This window comes from Morchella importuna (genome assembly GCF_003444635.1).
Source record: "Morchella importuna strain M04M26 chromosome Unknown Morimp01GS026, whole genome shotgun sequence".
Lineage (NCBI taxonomy): Eukaryota > Fungi > Ascomycota > Pezizomycetes > Pezizales > Morchellaceae > Morchella > Morchella importuna.
The window spans coordinates 314,880-342,109 of NW_025763423.1; the positions used below are offsets into that span (position 1 = coordinate 314,880).

At 45.7% G+C, this 27,230-nt stretch overlaps 4 protein-coding genes across 4 annotated transcripts; 3 read left to right on the forward strand and 1 right to left on the reverse strand.

Annotated features, from left to right (window-relative positions):
* Positions 1-5,212: 5,212 nt before the first annotated feature.
* LAJ45_07839 (uncharacterized protein) lies at positions 5,213-6,758 on the reverse strand (the record flags this gene model as incomplete). Its single annotated transcript, XM_046117394.1, has 2 exons — positions 5,213-6,647; positions 6,712-6,758. 2 exons carry the CDS (start codon positions 6,756-6,758, stop codon positions 5,213-5,215), a joined length of 1,482 nt encoding a protein of 493 aa, XP_045969379.1.
* A 2,390-nt stretch (positions 6,759-9,148) lies between these two features.
* On the forward strand, positions 9,149-10,020 carry LAJ45_07840 (uncharacterized protein; the record flags this gene model as incomplete). The annotated part of the gene is made up of 4 exons (XM_046117395.1): positions 9,149-9,170; positions 9,649-9,655; positions 9,710-9,891; positions 9,962-10,020. 4 exons carry the CDS (start codon positions 9,149-9,151, stop codon positions 10,018-10,020), a joined length of 270 nt encoding a protein of 89 aa, XP_045969380.1.
* Positions 10,021-10,061: 41 nt separating this feature from the next.
* Positions 10,062-13,370, forward strand: LAJ45_07841 (uncharacterized protein; the record flags this gene model as incomplete). The annotated part of the gene is made up of 8 exons (XM_046117396.1): positions 10,062-10,095; positions 10,248-10,250; positions 10,407-10,411; positions 10,618-10,650; positions 10,968-11,148; positions 12,165-12,299; positions 12,696-12,875; positions 13,234-13,370. The coding sequence occupies 8 exons, from the start codon at positions 10,062-10,064 to the stop codon at positions 13,368-13,370; spliced, it is 708 nt and encodes a 235-aa protein (XP_045969381.1).
* Positions 13,371-25,567: 12,197 nt separating this feature from the next.
* On the forward strand, positions 25,568-27,018 carry LAJ45_07842 (uncharacterized protein; the record flags this gene model as incomplete). The annotated part of the gene is made up of 3 exons (XM_046117397.1): positions 25,568-25,612; positions 25,830-25,902; positions 26,432-27,018. 3 exons carry the CDS (start codon positions 25,568-25,570, stop codon positions 27,016-27,018), a joined length of 705 nt encoding a protein of 234 aa, XP_045969382.1.
* Positions 27,019-27,230: the final 212 nt, after the last annotated feature.

Below are 27,230 nucleotides of genomic sequence, written 5' to 3' on the forward strand. Positions count from 1 at the left end.
GTGATGAAGGAGATAGAATTTGAGTATTGGGGATTGGTGACAGGGGGATCCATAAAGCCCAGGATTTTAGGACTGGTGGAAGTTGATTAATTGTGGTAACTGAGGACAGAGTATTGCGAAATAGTTACTCGCAGTTGTGGCCAGCGTGGCGTTGTTTGTGGGCGTTGTGGGTTTTAAGTTCGAGTTGATTTAGCTGGATATTAAACTTGGCTTTCCGAATATACTCAACAAGGCTCGAGTGTCATCTGTTTCGGTTTATAACAGCAAACGGCTCGGCTATAATTTTACAGCACAATCGGCTCTCGTTATGTCTTCTTAAGCAGGCCGCACCTAATGTCTTTATAATTTAAAGAGTGAAAGACAAACTTGGACATAAGTGAAAGGCTAGCTGGAAGGGTGATATATATATATATATGACAGGAGGATATGATGGAGTGGCTTTTATATGAAAGATAATTAGGCTTTGGAGATCGATCAGCGAATGTTTCCTCAAGGTGGTTTTATTTTTATATCCCATGGCCAAGGATGTAGAGTATATAATATAATTCCTTTCATAGAAAAAAGAAATCTAAGACCTGATATTGCCGAATCTCAAAAGGAAATCCCGTGTAAACGTAAATGGCAAATAGATAACTAATCTTCTGGTGCAAACTAAACTATAAATACCCATCAATTCGCCCAAGCTTGACATCGATAAAAAGCTTATTTATTAGTAGGAGCTAGGGCAAGATAGGAAAATCGGGGTTAACTTAGATGATATATATGACGTCGCTACAAACTACATGTACTGTATGTAATTCACATGTAGGTTAATCCGGACCTTCTATGTCGTCTCACCATCTCACGTGGCTGGCATGGAAGTAAAACATGGCTGGTTGTGTTCTCAATTGCTGTAAACTACATCTCCTTCTTTGACTACATGAACCAGCTCTTCCGTGACGGTAAATCGGAATGGGAGGTCAAGAGCATTGACAATATTGTCACACGAACATGAAACATATGGACATGTAAGTAACCAAACTAAGTTTTATACCACCATATATACCATCTGTTTCAGAATAACATAGATTTTAAGTAAAAAATGAGTGCTGCAAGCACATATCGTAATCTAGAGGACGTCGTGGAGAACAGCGTGGAGGACACATCAAAGGACACCTCAAAGTACACCTCAGGGGGCACCTCAAAGGATGTCGACATCATGGATGGCACTTTGGAAGACATCGTGGAGCTATCAGAGGCAGGCTATATATAGCAGGATCAAAGGACTGCTCCACCAATGTGCACTAGGTCTTTCAATGCAGACACACGGGTCTCTGCAGGACATGGAAACATATGGACTGGACCATTTGCGGCTTCATACACATGGAAGACTTGGTGGACACCATCGAGTTCCATTCCCCGCACGAAGCTGGATACGTCTGGTAGGACGACCATCCGCCATACGCGTGGCATATATGTGATATACCATTGACCATTGGCTATCCATACAGCAAAATGGGGGCAACCTTTTTTACCCAAACCCAACTCGCTCGCTCAGAACAGACAAACAAGAAATATATGTTCTCCCAGAAATCTCGTATGCTATGAAACCCGGTACGGAGCGGCGGTATACCGGTAGATCGTAATTGAAAGATCACTTCATGACTTCTTACCAACTATGCTTATTGGACCTCCCTCCTCCCCCTCTCCCGCTCACCGGATCAACACAGTAACCGGTATGATGTGCACGTAACCTTTCCCATGCAAGGGATCCAAATACACTCACTAACGAATAATGCATCATAGCTGGCTCCTTCGTCAAGCCCCCTCAATTTTGTGTCCGATCATCAAATTCGATTAATTGCACGATCATCGGGGGCAATCAAGTAAACTGACCGAACACATCTCAGCACCCGTATACGTAGCATCGTAGCATGATGCTGGTGAGACGTGTATGTATGTTTTCTCATTACCATATCACTTATAGCTTACTCTGCGTTACATAGACAACACGACGATCCTCGTGATATTTGATACATCGACTTCTGAGGGGGTGAGGGTCGGGCACAAGCGAAACCACCAAGCTTTTTGTCAAAAACGTCAGCAGAGAGACTCAGGCTGCATATCCTGGGGAACAGGAGCCGATGATGGGAGATCACCCAGCCAATGGATCAAATCGACCCGACTGCAACCGTGTTCGTATATTGTGGAGTACATATATCACTCGATCCAGTCCAAGACTTCACCTGGTCCCACCGATCCTACAAGGATCCTTTTTTGGCTGGTAAAAGTGCTGGCTTATGGTGACTGGAATGTTATGAAGCCAACCAGTTTATGACGTTTCTTTCCAGAATACAAAGAAGTCTGCATCGAAGCCTCAAAATGAACGAACTGGCTCTCTATATTCCTCTGTATCAAGACATTTCTCCGTGGTCATGGGTAAGTGGATTTATATGCAGAAGCAATATTATGTTTCACGCTAACCAGTATGTAACGCAACGATTAGATTGCTGTTCGCCTTTGGTGTATGTGAATGAGCGCGTACATTAACAACTGTCAACTGAAAATATGTCGTATTTGAGTTCTTAGATGAAACAAGAATATCGGCTAGGTATGCAATCCCAATCATATCCTATCACCCACATTTGGTCTCTACCAAAAATGAGCTATTAACATCAGCCAGTAGAATTTCTCCCACCTTTTGATATTACGATTGGTGCTCAAATCTACGCCCTAGACGCCTAGAGGCAAAAATTTCCGATCCTCATATAAGCGCTCCTGCTTGTGCGGAACCAAACCAATAGATGCCCAGGAATCAAAGCTGAGCCACTATGTTTCCGCCTCCCCTACATTTCCAGAACAGAACAGAAAGTCTTCCTTCGGACCACTACCTAGCGTGTTGTTTACCGCTCAGACCCTCATCGATATCGCCCTCATATACATACATATATGTACATAATGCACTCCCTACTCCGAGCCGAACAGGGTATCCCATACACAGAACAAGTTGGATCCTTGAATCCGGGTCCGGGAGGCGTTTCGGTAACCTTGCTATCCAGAGGCCGGCATACGCAAAGTGCTATAACTCCTGATCCACACAAGGATCATTGTCTCAGTCTCAGTGCCACCTGCTCTCCCACGCGTTCACCCACCCACCCATCCAACGATGGAGTCAAGCCGAGTCGTTTCTCTTCCTCGTCAATCTCCCCTCGCCTGTCCATCCATTAATCAATCTATCCACCCATCCACCCATCCACCCATCTACACCACAACCATAACCACCCTATCTGCATCAGATAAACAGGTCTTCCCCCTGCGACATTTCGCCCCACGAACCCCAGCCGCATATATCCCTTTTAACCCCTCCTATATCCAACACATATCGCCAATAACATGGACTGCCAATCGTTTAGGTTGAAGTCGGGCCGATGTTATGAGTGGATGGCTGAATATCAAAGTGTTGATGGGCGACAGAAGGATAAGTGACAATCACTACTGATATTACGATAGAGCTTGTCGATGGTCGTCTGTAACAGGGACTCTAGTGTCGAAACCACTGACCGTTCGAGTATAGCTAGTAATTAATTGATACTTCCGACGGGACGGAAGGTCCGCCGATTAACCACCCCCCTCTTTCCTCCCAACACCTCGGGCCGTTCTATCTTCCCCATTCCCCAGTATCAGTAGGCCGGTTCGATCATCAGCAGTAATCAATGCTGCATCATGTATCTTCCATCTTGCTGTTTGGCGTATGACTGGCAATCAGATCCAGCATTGTTTTTGCAGTCGGAGTTGTGGATCGTGGCAGCAGCGGGGAGAAAGGGAAAAGAAGGAAAGGAGGGGAAGCCCAAATTTTTGCCATTCCGTAAACCCCGCCAACCCCACTATCACAACCCTAACCCCCCCAGAACCTGCCAGAACCCCGCAGATAACCAACCAAACAACTTGCGCCAGCGCATCAAGTGGTCCAGTTCTGGCAAAACCGAGCATGGGTAACAGTAAATTGGTTTATGATCTCCAGTGGGCAAAAGAAAGCAAGCGAATTGTGGTTCTTGATCACTTTAGTAGAAGTTCAAAAAAACTAATTATTGAAGAATCAAAATCTGGTATTTTTATTTGACTCTCCCGCAGCTCTTTTGTTTTTGCCTCGAATACGGCACCTAGAAAAAAGAAGCTCGAAAAAAAAGGGATCCTCCGCGTGCCCCGACCTGGCAAGATACTATGTATGAACAACTTCCTACAATCTCGTCCCCGAAACCAGCTCTAAGTATGCTAATGTTCCCGCCGCCCCATCTCCAAACCCACAACAAAAATATAAGCAAAAAAAGAGCTAATCCCACAAGTAAACCCCAATAATGAAAAGAATATACCCTGAGTAGAAAGAGAAAAAAACTGCCCCCACCATGTTAAAAACGAAATAGTAGTAAAACAAACTATTCAACACACCCCCAAGTGAAGCCGGTAAAGGAAAATAGACAAAAAATGTCAATAATAACACACTTCCAGCCGGCAGCCACCGCCAGCGGAAAAAAAGGAGATCAAACCTAAAAGAACACCCAGTAGCTCAACCACAACCACAATACACAATTCAATCCCCCGTCTTTTTTTCGTTAATGTTGTCGTATAAATGCAAGGAAAAGTAAAGGAAATGAATAAAAGAAAGAGATATCGATCAAACAGAACGAAGCGCACCAACAATCATCACCACCCACCCAAAACCCAAAACCCGCCATATAAGATGTCAGATATAAAACGAACACCACCCAAGCATGAAATCCCAATAGAAAAAAGCAAACCCCCAAGAACCAAGTCGATGAGATTGAGTAAGAAAGAAAAATGGGCTAAGATAGCAAGCAAAGCAGGAGTAGTAATAACAATGTGAAAAGAAATGGACAATGAAGTAAGGGGGGAATAAGATAAACAATGGAAGGGAATAAAGTGTACAGAAAGAAAAGGTGGAAAACTTATGTGCAGGAAAACCCAGGTATGAGGCTAGGGTATTTCGAATATGTCGGGATGCAAAAATCCCAGTAGATACAAAAATTGATGCTGACCCGAACCTCCTTGACCACACCACCAGCTGGGTTAAGGCAAAAAAAAAAAAAAAGGAAATCCCTCAAAATAAATCGACACCTACACGACCAGCTTCACTGCCATGATTCAAAATTCCCAAGATCGAAAAGAAGAGAACAATTGACCAATCTGATGACAGAAGCGTAGATCAAGTATGTACCTACACAGTGAGGTCCTCCCATCCACCTCCAACCCATTCGGCATCATAGCCGTCATCATCGTAGCCTTGGTCGGATTCGTAGCTCCAGCTCCTACGCTTAAGCTCCTTCTCACGTTCCTCGCGCTCGCGCTCCTCCTCCTCCTCATCCTCGATGACCCAATCACTCCAAGACTTAGAAATTGGCTCTTCAGGTTTGCCGAAAGTCATACCCAATGCATTCTCGGTCTTTGCAACCGCTGAAGTCTGAATCGGGATTGTCTCAGTGCGTACTTTGCTTTCACGCATTTTGTCTTCGCGAAGGTTGAAACGTTGCTCCATGGAAGTGAAAGAGCCACCAAGACCAGAATCGAATGAGGGAGTTGGGGGAACGTAGAAGCCCATGTCATGAGCATAACGATCGGGGCTGTTGACAAACATATCCTCGCTGTAGCGAACCATGGGCTCCTCTTGGTCGGGAATGACAGAAAGCTGGCGTGCCATTGGAGTGGAGTGCAAAGCCTGGGCCCAAGGGAAAGAGCCACCTTGTGCAACCTGGGGACTGGGAATGGATGGGGTGCGAAGGGGCTCGCGATTGGCTGAAGCAACGACGACATCTCTGTCCTCGGTGCAGAAGTCATCAAGACTTTCCTCGTCAGTGGTCCAGCAGACAGCTCTCTCAAGTGCCTCACGGACACCCCTGAGGGAACGCTTGTTGGGGTCGAGTGACAAGCAGTTGATAAGAACCTCAAAGGTGTCGTAGGACATGGTTGGGAAGATGTCAAAGAGAGATTCTCGGTCAAGAACGTAGTCTGCAAAGAGGGGGTCACTCTCGGAGGGGACAGTGAATGGATTACGGGCAAACAAAATGTTCAATAGACAGATACCGATGGCCCAAATGTCTGCCTGCTCAGGAGAGTATCCACCAAAAGAGTCATATTGCTCAGGTGCCATGTAGCGGTCACTTCCCACAGCAGACTCGTCTGTCCATTGTTCCATGGTAGCCAAACCAAAGTCACCAAGCTTGACAGATCCAGACGCACTCAAGAAGATATTCTCCGGCTTGATGTCACGGTGATAGACACCCCTGGCGTGCATGTGCTCCACAGCTGAAACCAGCTGCAGCATGAACTCTCTGACATGCTCAGTCTCCAAAGGTCCACGGCCAGAGCAGATAGTCTCATAAAGATCCCCCATAGGGCAGTACTCAAGTGCAAGAAAGACATGTGTCTCGGTCTCGAAAGAGTGGGCCAAGTTGACTATGTTAGGGTGAGAGCCAATTTGAGTGTGGTATTCCAGTTCCTGGGAAAGCTCATCAATAGCGAGGCCTGCACCTTCGGCACCAGTGTTAGCCTTAGCCAAGCACTTAATGGCGACCAATTCATTGGTGTAAATGTCTTTGGCGAGGTACACCATGCCGAAAGAGCCGTGGTTGAGGAGCTTGATGGATTCGAAGCGTCTATAAGTTCAACGATCGTAAGCTATGAATTACATCATAATATGGAATGCGGTGGATATCATACCCATCGAGGAGAGAACCCTCTTGGAAAATGTCTTTGATGCAATCCATTGAGTTTAGTGGTGCTGTAATTTGTTGTTTAAGGATTATGGTATAGGTGGAAAGTACTATCTTATTTGAACTCAAGAGTCGATCGAGTTGTTCGTAAAAAAGCCAGAACAGTCTATCTGAAGGCGGTTTTGATGGTCATACACACACTTAAGGAATGCCCCTCGCTGAGGTTTCAAACCTAAGGTTTATGAAGAATCTATAGTTCTTCGAGAAAACAGACGTTCAAATCTGTTGATGTGATAGGATATTGGGTATTGATAGGATTGATACTGATCGAGAGGGGGAAGAGAGAAAAGGGAAATGATTGGATGTTTAGACCGGCAACACAAGACGCATATAGGCGGTACGTTCCTCGGAGAGAGAATATATAATCGAAATAGTCGTGGGCTGTACCGTGTGTTGTTTGAAAAGAAAAGAAAAAAAGAGCGGATGGACTTATGAACGCATGAGAGATTTGCTATGAACTGTACAGGGAAACAACTGTTAGCACCGTGAATGCTTGCTGATTCTACTTCCAACTTGCAATATATGAGGATATATATGTAAAAAAAGGTTGTAGTTTAGTCCGGATGGTGTGACTCACGGATCGACGATAAGGAAACTCGTTCAGATGATAGCTCTCTAGAGCTATAGGGGGGATATTTGATTGCCCAGGTAATTATTTAAGAGATGAGCACACTACTAGCAGGTACCGGATGTAAAGTATCAGAGAACGGATGACCAGAAGTTGATTGAAGCTCTACAAGAGCCAACAATGAATTGCTTGTCACTAGCTATCTATTCTCTGATGGCAGTTGTTTTTGATCTTGTACCCTAGCACAAAAGCCCTGGTTGTTGTCTTTATCGTTAAATAGAGTCGATGGTTCGAATGGAACAGTTGAGTTACAGTCGATGAGCCCAGGGGGCTAGGAGTTGGTTATAGACGGCGACGAACGATGATGCTGCAACGGGGAGTGGATATCCGGCTTAGCGAAGCTGTTCCCGTGAGAACACGTAGAAAAACGTCTCTAGCTGATGGATTGCAGTTTCAGTCGTGCGAAGGAGTGGTGTGGTTGTGATGTGAAGAGGAGGAGAAAGGAAGAGGAGGGGGAGAGAGATAGAAGAGGTGGGACCCCCAGGGGAAAGCTGACTCTAGATTGACAGGACAGATGTGTCGGTATGGTGACAACGCAGGCTGGAAACAACGATGAGGGAGGTGGAAAGCACGAGAAAGAGAAGGGGCAAAATGCTGATATATGGATCACTAGTAAAATGGCGACTGCACCCGTCTTTCTAGGCGGGGGGGCCAGAAAGGGCTTTTGGTGGCCGACTGACTTAGTATGGCCGCGTCGTACAGCCCTCCTCCTGCTCTGCTTCTTCCCTTCCTTCCCTCCCTACTGCAGTTGCACTTGCTTGGTGCTGCTCCCACCTAAAGGCGGAAAAGGTGTGTGTACCTGGGTGTGTGATCAATCTGCCCAGAACATCGTGGGCGTAGGTTACGTGGAAGCAGACCATCACATTTTCGGCCTAGCGTCCCTGAAGGGAACCTTGTAAACCGCTCTAAATTGACGGGGTACAGGGGTACGATTCCTTGATGTTATTGGTTGTCTAATTTAAGTGACGTTGGCGCTGTTCTTGGTTGTGATCCTCCAAGTCCCACCGAGAGGCCGACCCACTCTGACGCGCCTGCCGACCATTAGAAATGCTCCAAAATCTTGCAGGTTTACTCGAAAAAGAACTCGGTGTGAGGGTTTGTGAGAGTGTGGATGGATGGCAAGCACCCCATACACACCTAAATCACCCATCCCATACCCACCCTTCCACAGCTTCCATCTCGTTCTAATTCTTCGTCATGTGCACCGGGTTTTTAGAGATGCAAAATGCAAAGCTAAAATACCCCCTTCTTCATCTTGAGCCAGCCAGCGCCAGAACTGACTGTCCTCCCTCTTTCGGCGTTTGCGGGCGCAGATAACGGCTATCGTTGTTCCTGGTAGTCGTCTTCGTGGAGAGCACGCGGCTTTCTAGCGAGCTGTGATCTCGTTTCCAACTCTCATTAAACGTTTTGACTAATTATTCGCCGCCCTGATGGAGCCCGCCGGCCGAAAACAAAGAAGGGGACAGAGTGTCAAAATCCACCACATTTCAAACTCACTCCTCAGGCTCAAAGTTCCTTGTATGATCTGTGTGTAAACATAATACATCCCACTCGTTATTACATACATGTGTTCTCTGATGGCACGGCCGGTAAGAGGAAGTACTTACATCTTCTATGTAAAGACCAATTTTCGAGACCCTTGAAATTCAAGCTTGTGGACCGTGGTCCTGTCCCTGGCCCGGCAGACTGCGCAACAGAGAGTCTCTTGCTCTCTTTGCAGGGCCCGTGCACGTACAAGTATCGATAATCCACAAAAATGGGACTCCAAGGTGTTCACGGTACCTTTGGGGACAGATTATGCGCCAAGTGTAACTGATGTTCGATGTCTCTCCTCTCCCCGGCAGAATTCCCTGCAAAACCGCTTTGCCTATTGATGCCTCCCTATAATCGTTTAAACGCAGTAATAAACGTTTCTAAGGAATCGGTTTCAGCAAATAGGATCACTGCAATGTCCATAAACATCACCAAAATACCTACCGCATCTTGTTTGAGAGGGTTGCAAAAAAACATTTTCCATGAAATTTCGAAACCTCCACCAACCCCTCTTCCAGCCAGCCAGCCCCCTACCCTAGTGAATGTAAGTAGGGCATGCTGAGGTTGTGGAATAACCGTCCTGGAGCTCACGCATTTACACGCAATCGATTTTTTTCTCCCCACCGTACGTACCCAACAACAAAATCGCCTGTCTCAACATTTCACGAACTTCCTTTTCTATCCTCACCTAACCTGCTCCGAGGTTCGTTGCACTGCCTGCAGTAAAAAGGTAATTCCATCATCACGACACAGCATTGAGTGGTGGCCCAGTTAACTTAACTAGACCCTGCCCATCTCAGCTCCTGCGTACGATCTGTCATAAAAGGGCCCACTACACGCATCGCGAAACAACCTTCTCTCTTGATCAACGCCCCCAAAAAGAAATCCCCAACAGAACAGCTCCAGTATCCAGAAGGAGGGCACCCGAAACAGCATATCAGCAGTTCGCAAAAATAGCCAAAACCGGTAATAGGTCTCTACTATTATTACAGTAAACAGCAAGCCAGTAAGTTAACAAATCCCCGCCCAACCAAAGGCCAAACAAGGCAACTTCCGCCTGAGCATCCTACATACCTCCGCCGCACGTTGATCTAACAACACACCACTTGCGTCCGTTAAATAAAATTCAGCCAAATATGCCCACATACAAGGCTATCCTACTGGATATCGGTTTGTCCCTCTTCTCCCATTCGTCCCCCCCTCTTCCATACCCCCTTTCGCCTCTATTCCCCACAGTTTCATCCACGGCGCCGCTCGACAAGGATGCCTCCTCGCTAACCGCTGACGGGTCTTGGCTTACATATATTTTGGGCATATTGTAGAAGGTAAACAAATTCCAAGGCCGTTAGAATGGTAAATGATTATGGGGAAGCCAAAATACGAGTTGTCAATCCATAAACAACTTCAAAGAGTATATTAGAAAAGCATCATCTTGCTGACATGTTTCGTGTGTCTGTTCACACACCCTCTGTTGTCTCAAGGAACGGTAAATACATCCCTCCCCGATCAACATGATCTTGCTGGCTTGCTCCCTCCCGTTGCAAAGATGAGGGGAAGAACACAAAAAAAGCAAAGCATAAACATGGAGTACCTTCCTAGAAGAAGTACCATGCACTCCAAGTTCCATTGGCTAACCTTAAGCTACGCGTGCTCGTGATGCTTCCCACGGGCTGCGTTCTTACGTGACAACAGGTGTGCTCGATCAGCTTCGTTCGCGATGTTCTTGTAAGTTGGGCATGCTAAGCATTTTTCTTCTTTATTCCCACGAAGGTTATTGGGGTGTCTTGGCTCTTCTCTTCGAGATCGGCAAATAATTCCATTACTTGGGAAACAGTGGTGGAAATAAGATGCGCGGTGATGGCAGGGTCAATTTACAACGGACCTAATTGCAACTGAGGGCGTTTGATCGTCATGAGCCATGGGCACCCCCCTTCACTATTTTGATCAACTACGTTTATTCTTTACGAAACGGTGATCGTCTCCAAATAATTTCCACCACGAGATTTACTAACGAGTTGTCTGTTGGGGTGTCGGCTGGGAAGTTCCCGTATGCCATTGCTGCTCTCCCGGGATATATCCGGTCCGAGTGGGATAGTCCATCCTTCAGACCTTACCGCGATGCCTTTCCTGAGGACGTAAGGGATTCTCCGGAACAGCTGATGAGTTACGTTCGAGAAGTCTCTGAGAAGGACATCAAAGTGAGTTGTTTGAAGCAGCTGCAAGGTCAGTAATCCACATTTCTTACGACGACGATGTCGTTGTCTTGTTGGTCCTGTCTTGCTTTATTTCCCGTTTACTTTTATTTTGCATCCTCCCATTTCCATTTCCACCCATTTCCTCACTTCAGAGCTCGGGGCTTCATTTGCTTTCGGCACGATTCCATTTCATTTAACATGAATGGGATTTTGGCACTTTGGCATGCCACAATCCGAGAGCTGTCCTGTGCTGTTTTCCTATTAAGGAAGTTGATCTCGAGCTTTCGTTTCGCCCGGGAAAAGACTTCTCATGCACTCCCGTTCCCCGCAAAGAAAAAAAAAGACGTTCCGAAACGGAAGCGAGCGCTTGGGTTCCCGTTAATTGTCTCGTCTACGCGTTCCGACATGTACATGCAACAGTATGTACAGTGAAGGGGTGGGCACGACAGGCAGAGGGCAGAAAAGCATTCCATTAGTTGCGTGACATATCATGTCATCGGGAAATTCATCCTCGCCAGAAGAATGAGATGATCGAATCACTCATCCTTTATCTCCTCGCTCCTACTCCTACCTACCTACCCCTTTGAGACATGAGAATTTTGTGTTTTTTTTCCCCTTCTCTTTCTCGTGGCTTTTCTTTGTTTGCATGTTGTCCATGCAACCACTGTTGAGTTTGTTTATGAACTTATTGTTTATTATGATTTCATTATCATTCCCTTCCTCATCCCTTTTACACTGCTTATCCATTTTCCATTCTGCCAAATTCACCGGCCCGAAAGTCAATTACAATGCCTGCAATCCCACGTCATCACTCTCTTCCATTTACACCTAAAGTTTGTGCACCTTCACTCTGTGCCCGCCCAGCAATGTCTCCTCTTCCTTATCCATCAGTACTCATCTTTGGGTCCTTGTGTTGGATTGGGCCCATGGAGATCTATCTTGTTTGATAAACTCCGATAAGGGAGGGGCGATAAACAATCTGCACGAAACAAAACCGAAATAATGTGTGTGACAATTAAACTAACTAATCTACTTTATCTTTAGGACTTATCTGGGAGTCTGGCTATCGTGATGGAGCCTACCAAGCACCAATCTACCCAGATGTCTTTCCAGCGATAAAGCACTGGTCCGAAGAGCTCGGACTGACGGTCGACATATATTCGTCCGGATCCGTCGCCGGTAAGACATACCTAACTAGTGCTTGCTCTGTTGTGCCCTTCTACATATCCTTCTTTCCTTTCTACTCTTCTGATACCCACATACCCTGTCCTGTTTTATTTCCCCTCTTCTCGGCGAGAACCCGAAGAACACAATCCTTAAGTGGACGACAAGCGTCGCTCATCTTTGTCGGGGTTGATGCTTCTTTCCGATTATCTGCCTGCGCTGCGTGACCAGCAATGTGGGCGCTCTAGAGTGGTTGGTAGAGAGTAGGTAGAGTAAGAATGCTTGCCTACCTACTTTACATCCATGGAGCATGCACAAGGAATACTCCCAAGAGTCCGGAGATGATTCCGCAATCAATGAAAACAAACAATGCTGGGAATCAATGCTCACATCATCACCGTCATCATTCAGCCCAGAAGCTCCTCTTCCAGCACACTGATGCCGAAGTCAGCGACATGACCAAATACTTCTCAGGTTACTTCGACACCGTGAGCGCCGGCCCGAAGACAGAAGCCGCCTCCTACAAGATCATTGCCGAAAAGACCGGCATCAATGCGGCCTCTTGGCTCTTCCTTAGCGACAACGTCAAGGGTTTGTTGCCAATATCTTCCTTTCCCCCAATCAATCATCAACCCTAGTCCCAATACCGTGATCATGCACTTAAGCTTACACCAACCCCACTACTCTACCACCACCACCTCTACATCCCTCCAAAAAAAACCTCCCTCTGATCTTTCTCTCACGCTGCATCTATCCTATCGCCGTCCTCCTACCTACACTCACACTTTTCATCTCATCGCGCGCATCCCCTCCCCTACCCCCATCCTCATCCCGCACAGTCCAAAAGGAAATACTACCCGCAAGGAGGCACATTTCCGCCCCGATCCTCAAAGCTTCTCATTCATCACCTCACCTCCCTCCCCACTAACATCAATGTGCATCTTTCCAGAAGTCGCAGCGGCAAAACAGGCCGGAATGGATGCAGCAATCGTTGTTCGTCCCGGCAACGCACCCTTGAACCCCGAGGATAAGGACGCACATCGTGTTGTCGAGAACGGATTCGACGAGGTGACGGCCTGGATCTAATTTTTATTTATTTATTTTTACCTTTTCTTTGGTAGTGGAGCGTGCGTAGGTACCCTTCCATGTAGCACTTTGGGTTGGGCTGTGCCACGAGTTTGCAGTGTGGAAGCGTGGCACTGTACCTATCGCTAAATTCCCGATTTACACATTTAGCTTAGTAAGGCAGCATTTAAATTTCAATGATGGGATAATCTACGACTCCTAGTGTTTCATTGGCGCAGGTGACCTGGTCACCTACTCTTTTTTTGAAGAAAAAATTTAATCACACTTGTCGCACCAGCCAGCCAGCCAGCGGGCAGAAATAGTAGCGCGCCTGTCTGCCTCCCTTGCTAATAAATACGCCCAGCTAGCCCATCCACCACCACCAGTAGAGTAGAGTAGAACTAAGTAGTACTGCTCCCAACTAATGTAGTCAAATTTCAATGCCATCCTGTACCGTGTGTACTGGAACTACTCTGTAACAGTAGCACTCTAATCTGCTCAAGATATAGCCAACACAACGAATCGATCCATTTCCAATATTTCCGCGTCAGGTCCCACCCCGAGCGGAACCCCCTAGAAAGTAGGTAGAGTATCGTACACCTGTCATCCACTGAAACCTTCAGCAAACCACACAGGGAGAGTAAAAAAAAAACCAAGCCTTTTTTGCCTGTTCCCCGCTTAATGTAAGCAATGTATGTATGGTAGGTGCTTACAAGGCAAGGTAGGCCTACTCTAAGTATGATGTCGAGAAAATCAATCTGCCGGAATTAGGATAGGCAGGCTGCGCTGCGCAGCGCAGATAGGCAGGGTGAGATTCATATTGCCCGGCCTTGGGCCCTGTCCTATCGGAAGCTGAGAGATCCACCTCGCGGGTAAGGACGAGGCCAGTAATTAAGCACGCCGTATATTGCATACCTACCAGTACACGGTAGGTAGGCACGCTGCTCTGTCTACTTACTCTACTCTGGTTTATTCAAGATCTCCTCCGTGATTGCGGGTGTGCAGTGAGGGTAATGATGAGCACATGTGATACCGGGTGCAAAAGCGGGTGCAACTTACTACTGGCTAAACGCCTGTGCTCGCGCGCGTGGTTCCTTCAGTCATGAACAATCACCCGGTGTCAAGTATTTGTAGGTGAGAAAATATTTCCTGACGTAATGACTCTCGGCGTTTACATCAACGCACATACAAGGCAATTAGTAAACACTTTGTTCAGGTTATGCCGGTTAACGTTTCAATCAACCTCATCCGTTTTGAAAATGTGGTATCAAAGTGTCATCTATATCGATCTAGCCTATTACTGCATCTAGGTTATACTGGTAGTGAATTGCAGCAGGGCTAAGCTACATGCACATAATAATTTATTAATATGCTGCGTTTGTGCAAGGGGGCTGGAGAAACGGAGTTGAGGAGAATATAAATAGTTGGAATATTGCCAGGATCCTTAGGTGGCAAACTTCTAGATCTTCAGAGGCACCAGTTATCATGTACCCATTTTTGAATTAAGGCGTTTGTATGTTTCGGCCATCACGGTTACCAAAGTACAGTTCCAGATGTGAATATGATGCGAGTGATATACCATGATCTAACTTACACTACGCAAGGTTTTATCGTTTCTCACCCGACCAAAATACCAATTTGTGGGAAGAGAAATATTACAGACAATACCTGGTCTGTGGAATTGCTCTGTTATGATGTTTCGATTGGTAATTGTGATTACTACGCCAAGCGCGGAAGTACCAACTATCGCGCAATAATTAAGCTTTCCCCGAAACTTATAGATCAAAGAAAGCCCTGGTTTTGTAGGGGCGGAGTTTCTTGTTCCGGCGTCAAATTTATGCCGTTTGTTCAAAGCAAAACGTCATTAAAATTGGCCATGTGTAAGCTTGAAACTCCGGGCTGGACCCTGTTTTGGTCCGGGGTTTGTGGGTGCCGAACCCGTTTGAAAATTCCGTTTGAACCGGCTTTTTGTGAGCGTTTTGAGATGTACCCCACAGTAGGCATCGTGACTGACGTTGAAGTTCGCTCCTAACCATCTAACGACTAGTACTAGCCCCTGTCAACGATTTTTCTTTATGAGTTACGTCACGTGTAAAGTAACCAAATTCCGCACCTTGAAAACATCCGTTCTACCGGGTTAGGCACGATATGTTTCCAAGGGCGCAGGGGAAGCTTTAGGCTTTCGTCCCCTTGCATGCTTTGCAATGAACTGTGAACGGTAGTGTCACATGATCCTGGAAAATGGGCTGTTTGCACAGCCGGCCTGCCCCGGTTTATGTTAGCTGTTTTGGCGGGAAAGCAGATCTAACGGATGAGCTTATCGGTCGTGAATTGTGGGGTGATTCAAGATTCTTACCTACCGCCAAAACTCGAAAAATTGGCTATCTCCGGCCAGGGATTATCACTCGAGTGATTGGTTGAATGGCATCGATCTGCATCAGAAGTTTCCCATACAAGTAATTTTGATCTCTGGAAGCTAGCCAATTTTTCGAGTTATGGCGGTATCTGGACAAAGTAGGCAGAAATGCCTTAAGGGCTGAACGCAATGTTTCACCTGACTCATGGTGTCAATGATCAACCAGGCCACGCCGGCCAGTGAGTAATCTCTCGTAGGCTCTGGATCTGATCAAAGATCACCTCGGACATTAATACCGTCCATAACCAGGGGATACATCGGAAGGTTTGGGAACCATCATACAGGTAGTTAATTGGTATCTTGGTGATGGATATCCGATGAGTCGTCAATGGCGCATTCCGCGAAGGGACCATAAGGTAATCAAGAGACAGTCTTTGAAGATAAATCCGCCGAGGAATTATGATCTTATCAAACTTGTTGAATTACCATCAGGTTTACTAGCTAGAATTGTAAGCATGATATCGAAACTCGTTTAATGCCTCGTTTCTTAGTAGTTACTGCTTAAGCTCCGGATATCTCCGAAGCAGATAGTAGCGACAGATGTGATGTTCCTATCTAATCAATTGATATTTTAGAATAGAAAGTATTCAAAATGACACTTCCCATGAGCGATATTCTTCAAAAATGATGTGTCTATGCCTAACGAATCAATCAGTCAAACGATGTATCTGTGTGGAATCGTAAATCGCTATCTCTCCAGAGTGGTCTGAATCAATAGAACATTCTAGAAAGTACTGGTGCTAGACACACTAAAAGAGTTGTGATCGAAAGACATGGCTTCAGCTTTTAGGTCGCCTGATTGCAACTAGTAGCCTTGCATGATAGTTTTCAATTTCTCTGCGTGCGTGGTTAGACTTGTACGAGGATCGACAGCCATGAAAAGTGATAACCGACTATAGAAAACCCGTTAGCTTTCAGGTAGAGTATAATGATAGGGTTCACAACACTGCACATACGCATAGCTCTCTCACTTAGCATGGTGTTTGGTTCAGGAGGTGGTTTCATCCGTAACTGACCGACTCTATGTCGCTTCGAATAGGCGGCCTTGAAGGCTTTTGGCTTAAGCTGATCTTGCCCAAAGTGCCAGTGGATGAGGTTTGATAAGATAATATGGGGTTGAAAAGGTGACGGCGATAGGGTAGAGTTGATAAGATCGATGTTGATAGGATGGTTGGTCGATAACGCCCTCAGTGTCACGTAGTGAGCAGTGAGCGGGTTGTGGGGTTTAATCGTTAGCCTGTATTTCCATCCCGACTGTTTCGTGGAATCCCGAACCTGCACGACGTTTGCATGTTGATAACTGACAGCCTCGATTCATAATCTCTTCATCACAGCTTTGCGTTGGCTGTACAGGTCGAAATTAGATGAAGTATCGTGTGTGCTCACTCTGTACGAACATATTCGCACTATCGGGAGATCCCGATAGGTATAGTATCACTTAAACAACCACTCGGGACTAGGCTAGTACCCGTTTCCGGTCCAGCAAACACTTTCAGGTCTTCAGATGCGTTTGATGTGTTTTGAAATTTAAGTCAGATAAACTATAGAAACACCAATTCTCACACCACATTTTCTGCTCACATGACTGGAGTTTACACAACCGAGTGATAGATTGTGAATCCAATAACCATATATGAGGAATCAAATGGTTATTCTTCTTGAGGCGAGAAGCACACACTTAGTTAACTGAGCCTAAACATTAATTCGCCAAGAATTTGAAATTCTAGTTCACAAACAACCAGGAGCCAGGGTGTTTCGTAAGATTAACTGCGGCTGAGTGCCCAGCTGCAGAACATTCGAACCTCGAATCAATCTACGTTGTAATATATACTTGCTTACCAGCAAAAGAACCAGAAAACGCGGCCGCCCCGGGCAAGGATAGTTTGTACGGAGTGGCGCTGTTCACTTATACAAATAATCCCTGTTTCCGTCACTTGCATTTTCTGGTTCTTTTGCTGGTAAGCAAGTACCATTGAGATATATCTTACACTCGTCGGAATTTAAGATTATCGCATGTCTCACGCACCCTTTTGCGACCTGTCAGCTTTACGTTCGATTTCAAATACTTTTTTTTTTTTTTTTCCACTTTGCGTGAATATAACACTTTGACTGAGGCTGAGTGTTTATAATTCCGTGGGTACATGCAAGACAAGTAATTATGTAGTATTAGGGCTTACTACATAATAAAATTATTGGCAATGACTGCTACTTAAATAGTATTGAATTCAGCTTACAGTACTTGTTCATGATAGAATCGCGGCCATACGTTTGAAATCTTCGAACCTAACCACAACGAGCAGTACCTTGGATCTAGTTTCTGAATGACCAGGAATATTGTATCACTAGAAAGAATTCAAGTACGTATAGCTACATGATATATATATATATATATATATAGTATTATATTGATTGATTAAACTTCCTGGCAGTATTCACCCAAGGAACTCAGTACATACGTATATTGGCGCATACTCTGAGGAAGGGTTTGTCCCAATAGAGTGCTAAGCTAGATATATAGAGCCACTCTGCAAAAGTGTTCGTGATTCCGATTTCAGAGTGAGACATTTCTCCATATGTAACTGCGGCGGACCATCAAGAACACCCCAAGAGAAGACTTTCCCAGTGACCAATGGCACCCAAATTAATGAAGAATAAGATCAATGACCTATCTTCTTTTTATATATAGTCACGAACTATATTATATATTTTTCGTTGTTTTAAATCTCAACTTTAATAACATCAGTATTACGGGTGCGCCACACTGCGCACTGACATTAAAACTGTATCACGAACACTTTTGACGAGTGGCTGTACATTAATACCGGCGTTCCTAACCCTATGATCCCATATCACTATTTTATTTCTCCGTTTACCAGGTCGGATTCCGGTCCCATTTGACGAGATCCTTGTCACTGATCTCTATGAGTTGAAAGACTTGGAATTAACATGATTAGGCTCTAACTACAGCTTTCCACAGAAGGAAGGTTTAATTGTATAGGTCTCAAGGTTATGTAGATTCTCGGGGAACCCCGGCGCACCGGCCTCACATAAACGAATAAGTTAGCGACAAGTATGATACTGTCTACTTTTTCACGGACCCAGTGGCCTTGGGCAACATTTGTCAGGGGATTCTAAGGGGTAGATCAACGAACGATAGCTACCAATTAGACATTAGATCCGTGATGGCGGTACCACAACGCATGTGAACCATCGATCAAGTACCACGTACGGAAAGGTCGGCATCGATGCTTTGTCAAGGCAGGTAAAGTTGCTCATCATTCGAGGAGTAATCGGAGGGGCCACGATGGTAACATATGTATTGCACTGATAGGGCTACCGATATATGCACTGACTACATGTACATACATGTAGCTTAGATACAACGGATTGATATGCATATGGTTACAGGGCAAATAGTAGATACATGTATGTTGTTAGAACACCTGATCAAGGTTTAAATTTGTTTACTTGTGAAGTACCTAATATATATGTGAAGTACATGTGTTATGTAGTTATCAGACATCGATTAGAATACTTAAAATTTACCATGTAGCCCCCGGTACCTGCCGTATATAAATATCTTCCTGACACCGACTCACATATTTGCATTTTCTCCTTAACACACACCCTACAGTGTCTGTATTGCAATATTGAAATTTAACCTTGGGAGATTAGAACGAGGGTATTTGTTTGATCGACTCCGGCCGCTGTTGATGTCACTACACATACCTAATTTAATAGCTAGCTGTCAAGAACAAGTAAGCTGCGTGATCCATCCTAAGGCTTGGTACTATGCCAACGATTGGCTATATACAATCTACATGTACACACATCCATGAATAGTATAATTATCATGCAGGGACCACAACCTCAAACAGCTCTCACAGATGCCTCAGCAGCTTGATTTATTTTTCCTTTTCTCCTAAGCATGTTGGAGAACGTTGCATATAATGATATTCCGATTAATATATCGCCGTGTTTTGAAAAGCGCTGCGCCAGGCCAGAGTCCCAAGGTCAACCCACATGCTAGATAGCTTATAATAATGTTTACCCTAATTATCTAAGCAATGTTTATATATAGATGGATATACGTATACGTATAGGCTCGTACCTAACCCTCCTAGTAGGGGATGGGTACGAGACTACATGTAGTATATGTACATGTATGATGCCGTGGGATCAAAAAAAAAATACGGTCAAGACGGGGGCCTGCACATGTGACTTTAAAAACGTCATCGGCAGCGTTCAACCTCAGTTCTGATCCCCGCTCCCATCCCCTGAATAACTTCGAGTCTGTTCTATATCGCAAACAAAACCCCCTTTACTCTCATCAACGTCAAGTGATAAACATGAATTTATTGATGAAACTATGCTAGTTGACACTCCCAACTTTCAGTTATTGATCCATAGCATGCAGGCCATCACCTTGGACACAAAATCTTGGGTTCAACAAAAAACTACAAGACGTATGTACTAGGAATCGGATTCATTATGCTGCTAATAACATACCAATGGGAACTAGTGATATCTTGGATGAAGCCAGTCAAACTGGTGCGTGGTACTCTAAGCTCTTTCTACTAGAAACGTTGTTGCCAGTCGTTGCCAGGACAAGGGCCATCGCCCCTCATACTCACTACGCCATCGCTGCACGTCGCCATCGTACAGTATTGCATTCTCTCCGTTTTTATCATATTACTCGTTTACAGAAACCATTGGCTATCCTGGTCTCGTTGATAACCAACAGGAGGAACAGGACATCTAACTTTCGTGACTCACGGAAGCACGCATTGATTGTACGAGTACGGGCTAGTACCAAAGCCAATCCTCCGAGGAACCACTTATCCAGTTCGGGTGGAATTCGCAAATTCTTGAAATAATATGCCCTGCATACATACAATACTCTGAATTGGCATGTGGTTAGCAGCTTACCGATGCGCATCTTTATAGACGGCAAGGAGCGCCTATCCATTTCGTTTGGCACAGTAATCTTAACATGTTAATCGAGATGTCGCTAGTGGAAGTAAACTCGGTTGGAGAACCTACTCAAAACGACATCACGTGACATAACTCAAGCGAGTGATGATCTATGCTTTGACCCAGACTAACATAAAAAACCAAGCTCTCAAACACCAGATGTTTTTGCGGCGAGATCCCACGATAGCCGCGTCTAAAGCATTTTCTACTTGATGCGGTGGCAGATTAAGAAACTGTTGGCCCATATGGGCAAAAAGCGTTGTTTTGGGGAGCCTGTGATACACAAATGATTGGACATTGTCAAACGCCAAGAAATGGAGAAAACGAGATACTTAACCGATTGGCGTATCACTGGCAACAGATCCTATTGGGTTCATGTATGGTCCATGCACACCTGCAAGACACGCAGGTTATTTGTGTCCCGTGATTTCAACCGTCAACGTCCAGCTATGTCTGGGACACCCCGTGAAACTGGAATATCAACTATCTGACCAATGCCATTATAAATGAACATGGCAGATCACAATAATATGGTGATCGTGACACTATCTCCTACAAATCGATCCAAAATTCCACAAGTAGCCGGTCTTCCTTCGTGTACAGCTTTAGAAATACAAGTCTGAGCCGGTACTCATGGGGAATATGAAATGTGATTCCTTCTCTCCGCTCGGGTAGATGTCCGACTGCTGGTGGGGGAAATAAAAGCGCGTGCACCAGGTGTTCTGATACCGGCAACACCACAGCTAAGCCAAAGCTGTTATACTTCTTTGAAGACTAGTGTGTTAATAATCCCTATCAACTGATTTAACTGCTGAACTGCGCAAAGTCACCAGCGATCACTCGATGAGATCATTGCCGCTTCAACAGTCCAAGTGATGATTTCATCACTTAAGTATCTTTAGAGGACTATTTACCCGGTGTATTTCTGGCTCTCAGCTTGGTAAATGCTGCACTATTTGTTGTTCATTCATCATGAGCAGGGAAGACCTAAATCCCTGCTAAGCGGTGGGCGATAAGCCTCCGCAGCTCTCATCTGGACGGCAATGATCAATCTTTCTCTCTTGCGACGGCTAAGCATAGCAGTTATATTCGCTTAAAGCGCGATGTATGTACATTTGGTCTACATAGGCGCCTTAATACCTGCTGGTAGACTGGTACTTAATCAGGAGATTTTGGAGGATACACCCCGTCATCACTAAAATTTCACTGCACGTAGATATAGGCGGCCACGACTTTATTCCAATGTTATACTTACCTTCTGTTATAACCAAATCCGTAGTCCTATTTTCATTGTGAAGGCATGAACGTCCCCCGAATTCCGAAGATAATTGTCCCGGAGCTGCACAAGCATCTATATGTTACACGTGCACGTTGACTACGGTTCTAGATGTGTAAAGAAATGCGTTGTCTCTACAACGCAACCTACCTACATACAACGTGTCCCTCCAGCTCTCTCATTTTGTAATCTCCCCCTCCCTCCAGACTCTGATCAGTGCGTGCGCTGGGTGAAATGTCTGAGTTTTGACAATGAGATTCCCACACCTATCGCCGCAAGTGGTAGAGAAGACTATGAGGCCCGGCCTTGAGCTAGGGCTATATGTGTAAGTTGCTAATTTCGCCTGGTAATAAATCCTTTATAATTTACCATGTGATTGTGGTTGATATAACGCAAATTGCCATATAGCCTTTATTGCTTGAAGTCGCGAACGTTGGGCAACCTTGCGCCGCCGGCGGGGACTAGAAGCTAGGAGATCACTGATTCAACTCTTCTCCCGCACCTGGGGGACAGGGGAAGGGGGCAGTTAATAAAAGACAAGTCAGTTCTATAATTCACCTAACCCTTTCGGAGTTTTCATCAGTACGGTCTCTTGATTGTCAATTTAAGTTATATTGCAGTAAAGTTAACTCCCTGACCCATAATTCGTGGGACAAGCGCGTTACTTCCAGATTAGAATCGGCTGCATTCGGGTGTCCATCAGGTACCGTACAGCTGGGTTCAGCGCGGAAGAGAAGAACAGGTTGAGGGGGGGGGTACCAAAAGAAGCATACAGCCAGGCCACTCCCGGTAAATCTCTCTCACTTCTTCTCGAATTCGGTCATCGCCGTTCTTTTATACAATCTGAGTGACCCTCCTAGATGTGATCACGTCACATGGGAGCGCGTTGTTACATGGATGGAATTTCTTATTATTCTTTTTCCAGCCATCCTTCCCATCCTTCCTCCAACTCTGGTGATTGATTTCATTAATTTAGTTATTACTCAGAGTGGTTTCTCTTTCGAGAGATGCATGTGAGGCGTTTTCAATTTATTCAATCTCCCTTATCAGTGACAAGACGAAAAATCAATGCCAAACAACCAAAGGTTTCGTATCAAAGAAAGAAAAATGTTGCGTGCGACACGAGACTTTCCCGACAGTGTGGTGTGGAGTTTCAGGCTGTAGCTTAGTTAGATGAAGGAAGGATCCGGGAAGGGAGCGGATTTTGACATGATCGAATCGATAAGCTCCCGGAGCTGAGAGATGGAACGGGGAAACTTTATGGAGAAGGGGTGGGCGGATCTTGGGACGGGCGGACGGGTGAGGTGCGGCGGCAGTGCGCGAAAGCGTGGAGGGGGAGCTGGTATGTGATCATGTAGGTACCTACTTTGATTGTGATGTATATGTATGTCGACAGGTACTCTAGAGTACTCTATTCCACTGACTTGTACAGACAGCGCATTCGGATTCGATCCTAGAAGAGTCAGATAAAAACATTGCATATGGGGTGCCGAATTGAGGGTATGTCAAGCAACACGGGTGGAAAAAGCAAGAGATGGAGCTTAGCTGAAGGCGGAGGAAGAAGGAGTACTACATGTACTTGTGAAAACCGGTTTGGAATTAACCATTTATTTTATTTTTTATTTTATTTGAAATAGAGTACCTACCCTATACCTACATCACATTGAAAGCTGGCACCGTGATACAAGACCCCCCCGGCCTCAGGTACGTTTACGTATGAACACCTAGGTGGGGTTACGTATCTCATCGATAGGAATTGGTAGGTTGGCCGTGGGCGAGTTAGGTGGGTACTGGGCAATACATTCCTAGAGCTGAAGGTAGATTTCGAATTTCATTCTTGTTGGCAGTACGAAATTGGATGGGCTTGTTCTTTAGGAAGGTTGCAATTGTTCAATTGAGGACTTGAGCTAGGCCTAGGATGGTTAATAGGTAAATTTTCTACCCTCCTTTATGATAATTCTTTTATTTTTCCTTCCTTTATATTTTATTTTATATTTTATTTTATTTTTCTCACTTCCTCATCGATCCCTAGCAAGCCCATCATGGCCATCCATCCTTCCCGAGACTAGCAGTAGGAAAAGTTAGCTGTTTTCATCTGTTAGTGGTCAAGAGTGAATCTTGTTCGTTCCCGTCCGAAGGGAATCGAATTAAAGAAACGTGTTCGGCAACGGAGCCTGAATTGAAGTCGAATAAAGTAATTAATTCGTTATCGCTACATACGCGGGGGGGATGGGATGGGGTACAGTGCAGCAGGCAAGCAGTGCACAGTATGTAGGTACCTACATGATCACGATAGGTATGGGGGAGGGATATGTGTGGGTATGGGTTGAGATGCAGCTGGCAGTATGTAGTGGGAAGGGTAGGTAACTGTAGGAAGAGCAGGTACTCTACATACTCACTGGTTAGTGGTAGGGTGTGCTGCGTATGGGGGCAGGGAGAGGCTTGTAGAGTAACACGACACGACACGACGTTGCATCCAAGTCACGTCTTTTCGCGCAAAGGCCAGCCCTAGGACATTACCTCCACGCAAAATAACGTGAGGAAGGGGTGGTGACCGACAACAGACGCGCAAAGGGCGAGGGGGGAGGGATCGTAGCTAGGCGAGTCGCTCGTCTCTGCACCTGCGCCCGAACGACCCTCGCAATCGTGCAGGGATTCTTTGGATTTCTTCATTTCACGAAAACTGTACGTGAGCGCCTGCGTTTCTCGTTTTTTTTGTTTATTTTATTTTTTCTTTCTATTTTCATTTTTTTCTTTTCTCGTTCTTTCCTCTTCTCGCCTCTTTCTAGCTGGTATGTATATGTATTAAATCACTTGTTTTCTAATTTTCCTTTCTTTTCTTGGATTACTTCCTTTTGGTCTTAATTCCTCGTACTCTTTTATCTAGAGGAGGGACCCAGAGATCCTGTGTAGTACTATATTAATATCAGGTAGTCAGTCAGACTGGGTCTACATAGGTAATTTTTTTTCCCTTTTCCTCCATTTGCTTTTTTTGGTCCTTTCCTTTCTATCTCCAGGTTTCTCTCCGTTTTCGTTCTTTTGCGCTGAACTTTGCGCTGGACAACAAATCCGCTGTCGATTGCCTGCCTACTACCCACCCCTCCTCCCGTGTGTCCTATTTTTTTTTTTTTTCTTAATCCCTTCTTCTTACCTACCCTCTTTTAGAATTTGCTTTTTCTTTTTTTTTTCTCTTTTTCTTTTTGCCTTTTTTTTTTTTTCTCTCTTTTTTTTTTTCTCTCTCTTTTCCCTTTCTTCCATTTTTTTTTCTTAATCCTTTTCTTTCTTTCTCACCATTAACCCTTCGAACCTTTTTTTCCCAATACGTATACTGCAATAGTAGTTGTATAGGATAGAGTGTACCGTACCTCCATACACATATCTTCTCACGTCTCTTCGTTTTCTGCGATCTTGAATTCATTTGCTATTCAACAGATATTCGCAGCAATTGCTTAGATTCCCTCTCTCCAGAAAAGTAGCAGCAGCAGCTCGCATCCTGTTTCGCCGAAACAACTTTTCCCTCACTTTCCCCCAGCAACCTAAATCAGAAGTTTGATGGCTCACAACAAGGCCTTGCCTCCTTGGAGTGACGCAGAGAAGGTATGCCTGAATATCCCAGATCTGCCCTATCTATATATCCAAGATCCTGTTTTTTTCCCTTGTTTTTTTACATCCATCATCCTGCCCTATGATCGATCTCCATTCTGCTGCGTGTGGGATGGCAGAGGGAGGGGAAGGGGAAGGGTGATCGAAGAGAGAGAAAAAACGTGTGTGCTGACAATTGATGCTTTTTCTTCGTCTTTTCTCTGGAACGTAGATCCAACTTCTCTTGGAGATTGCGAATCAGGTCAACCAAGATCCTAATTGGAGAGCTATCAACATTCCTGTAGGTCTGTAACCCTCTCTCTCTCCCGAAGTCTCTTTTTCTCTTTTCGTTGCAATTGCCTTTGCAAAACCGCCTCTTCTTCGAATTGGTTTTTGTTTCCACAACTATATATATTATATATATACACATGCATACGGTGATTCTACGCCATTGCCTTGGGTCTATGATCCTGCTTTTGTATTGTGTTGTGGTATGGGGCTATGGTGCATCCTGATGCGCTCGTCCTCCCCATCCCCGGCCCGAAACCCTCATATCCGGACTTGGGGAAGGATCACGACCAGGGCCCTGGCCGGAGCGGGAAATCTGAGGGGAGGGAGCTGTTAATTCCCCAATCTCCAGAGTCTGAAGCGGGCATGTAGACATAAATTGCACTTTTCTGTCTTCATGCCCGCTAGGCACACATCCTCAATACCATTCCCTAGAGCGTTAGCAATCCCCTCTAGCACCGTCCCCACACACGCACGCATACATACCCCATTGCCACCCCCTCATCTCTCCTTCACCACCGCTAACCACACAACCCCCGAGTCCAGGCCGCACAAAAGCCCAAGCCCAACAACTCTTCACCACCATGAAGTTGCACGCCCCGCCCGCACCCACGACTGCGACCACCACCACCACTGCCAGCAGCGATACTCCCACGACCACCACGGTCCTCCCCGTGTCCTCGCCCAGCAGCAACAGGAAGCGCCAGCGCGAAGATGAAACCTCGGACGCCGCCGCAGAGGCCCAATCGTCGAGCGGCGCGATGGAGACACCAGTGACGAAGCGCAAGCGCGGCAGGCCGACAAAGGCGGAGACGGAGGCGCGCCGCGCCGCAGAGGCCCGCGGAGAGATCCTCCCGAAGCCGAAACCATATGTGCCGAAGACGGCAAGCCCGCTGGTGGTGGGTCCCGACGGACAGGTTAAGAGGCGCAGAGGGAGGCCGACAAAGGCAGAGGCGGAGATGAGGAAGGCGCATGAGAGGGAGTGGAAGAGGAAGCAGTTGGCGCAGGGGGAGAGTGAGAAGGAGGAAAGTAAGGCGGGAGAGAAGGAGAAGGCGGAGGAGAAGGAGAGTGAGCAGCAGGAGGAGGAGGAAGAGGAGGAAGAGGAAGAGGAGGAGGAGGAGGAGGAAGAGTAGTGGTATAGCGGGGTGAGGTGAGGCGAGGGAGATGGCGAGATAGAGTTATATCTCGCCGAAACCTCACCTCAATTGATCATTAAAAATTATAAACAGGATAAAACAACGTCAAGTACGTTTATGCGAATATTCGGATTGCACTGGGGGCGGGGGCATGTTACGGATTCGGGGAGGGTAAGGCGCTGTACGAAGAGGGGGGGGTTTCGGCGGTT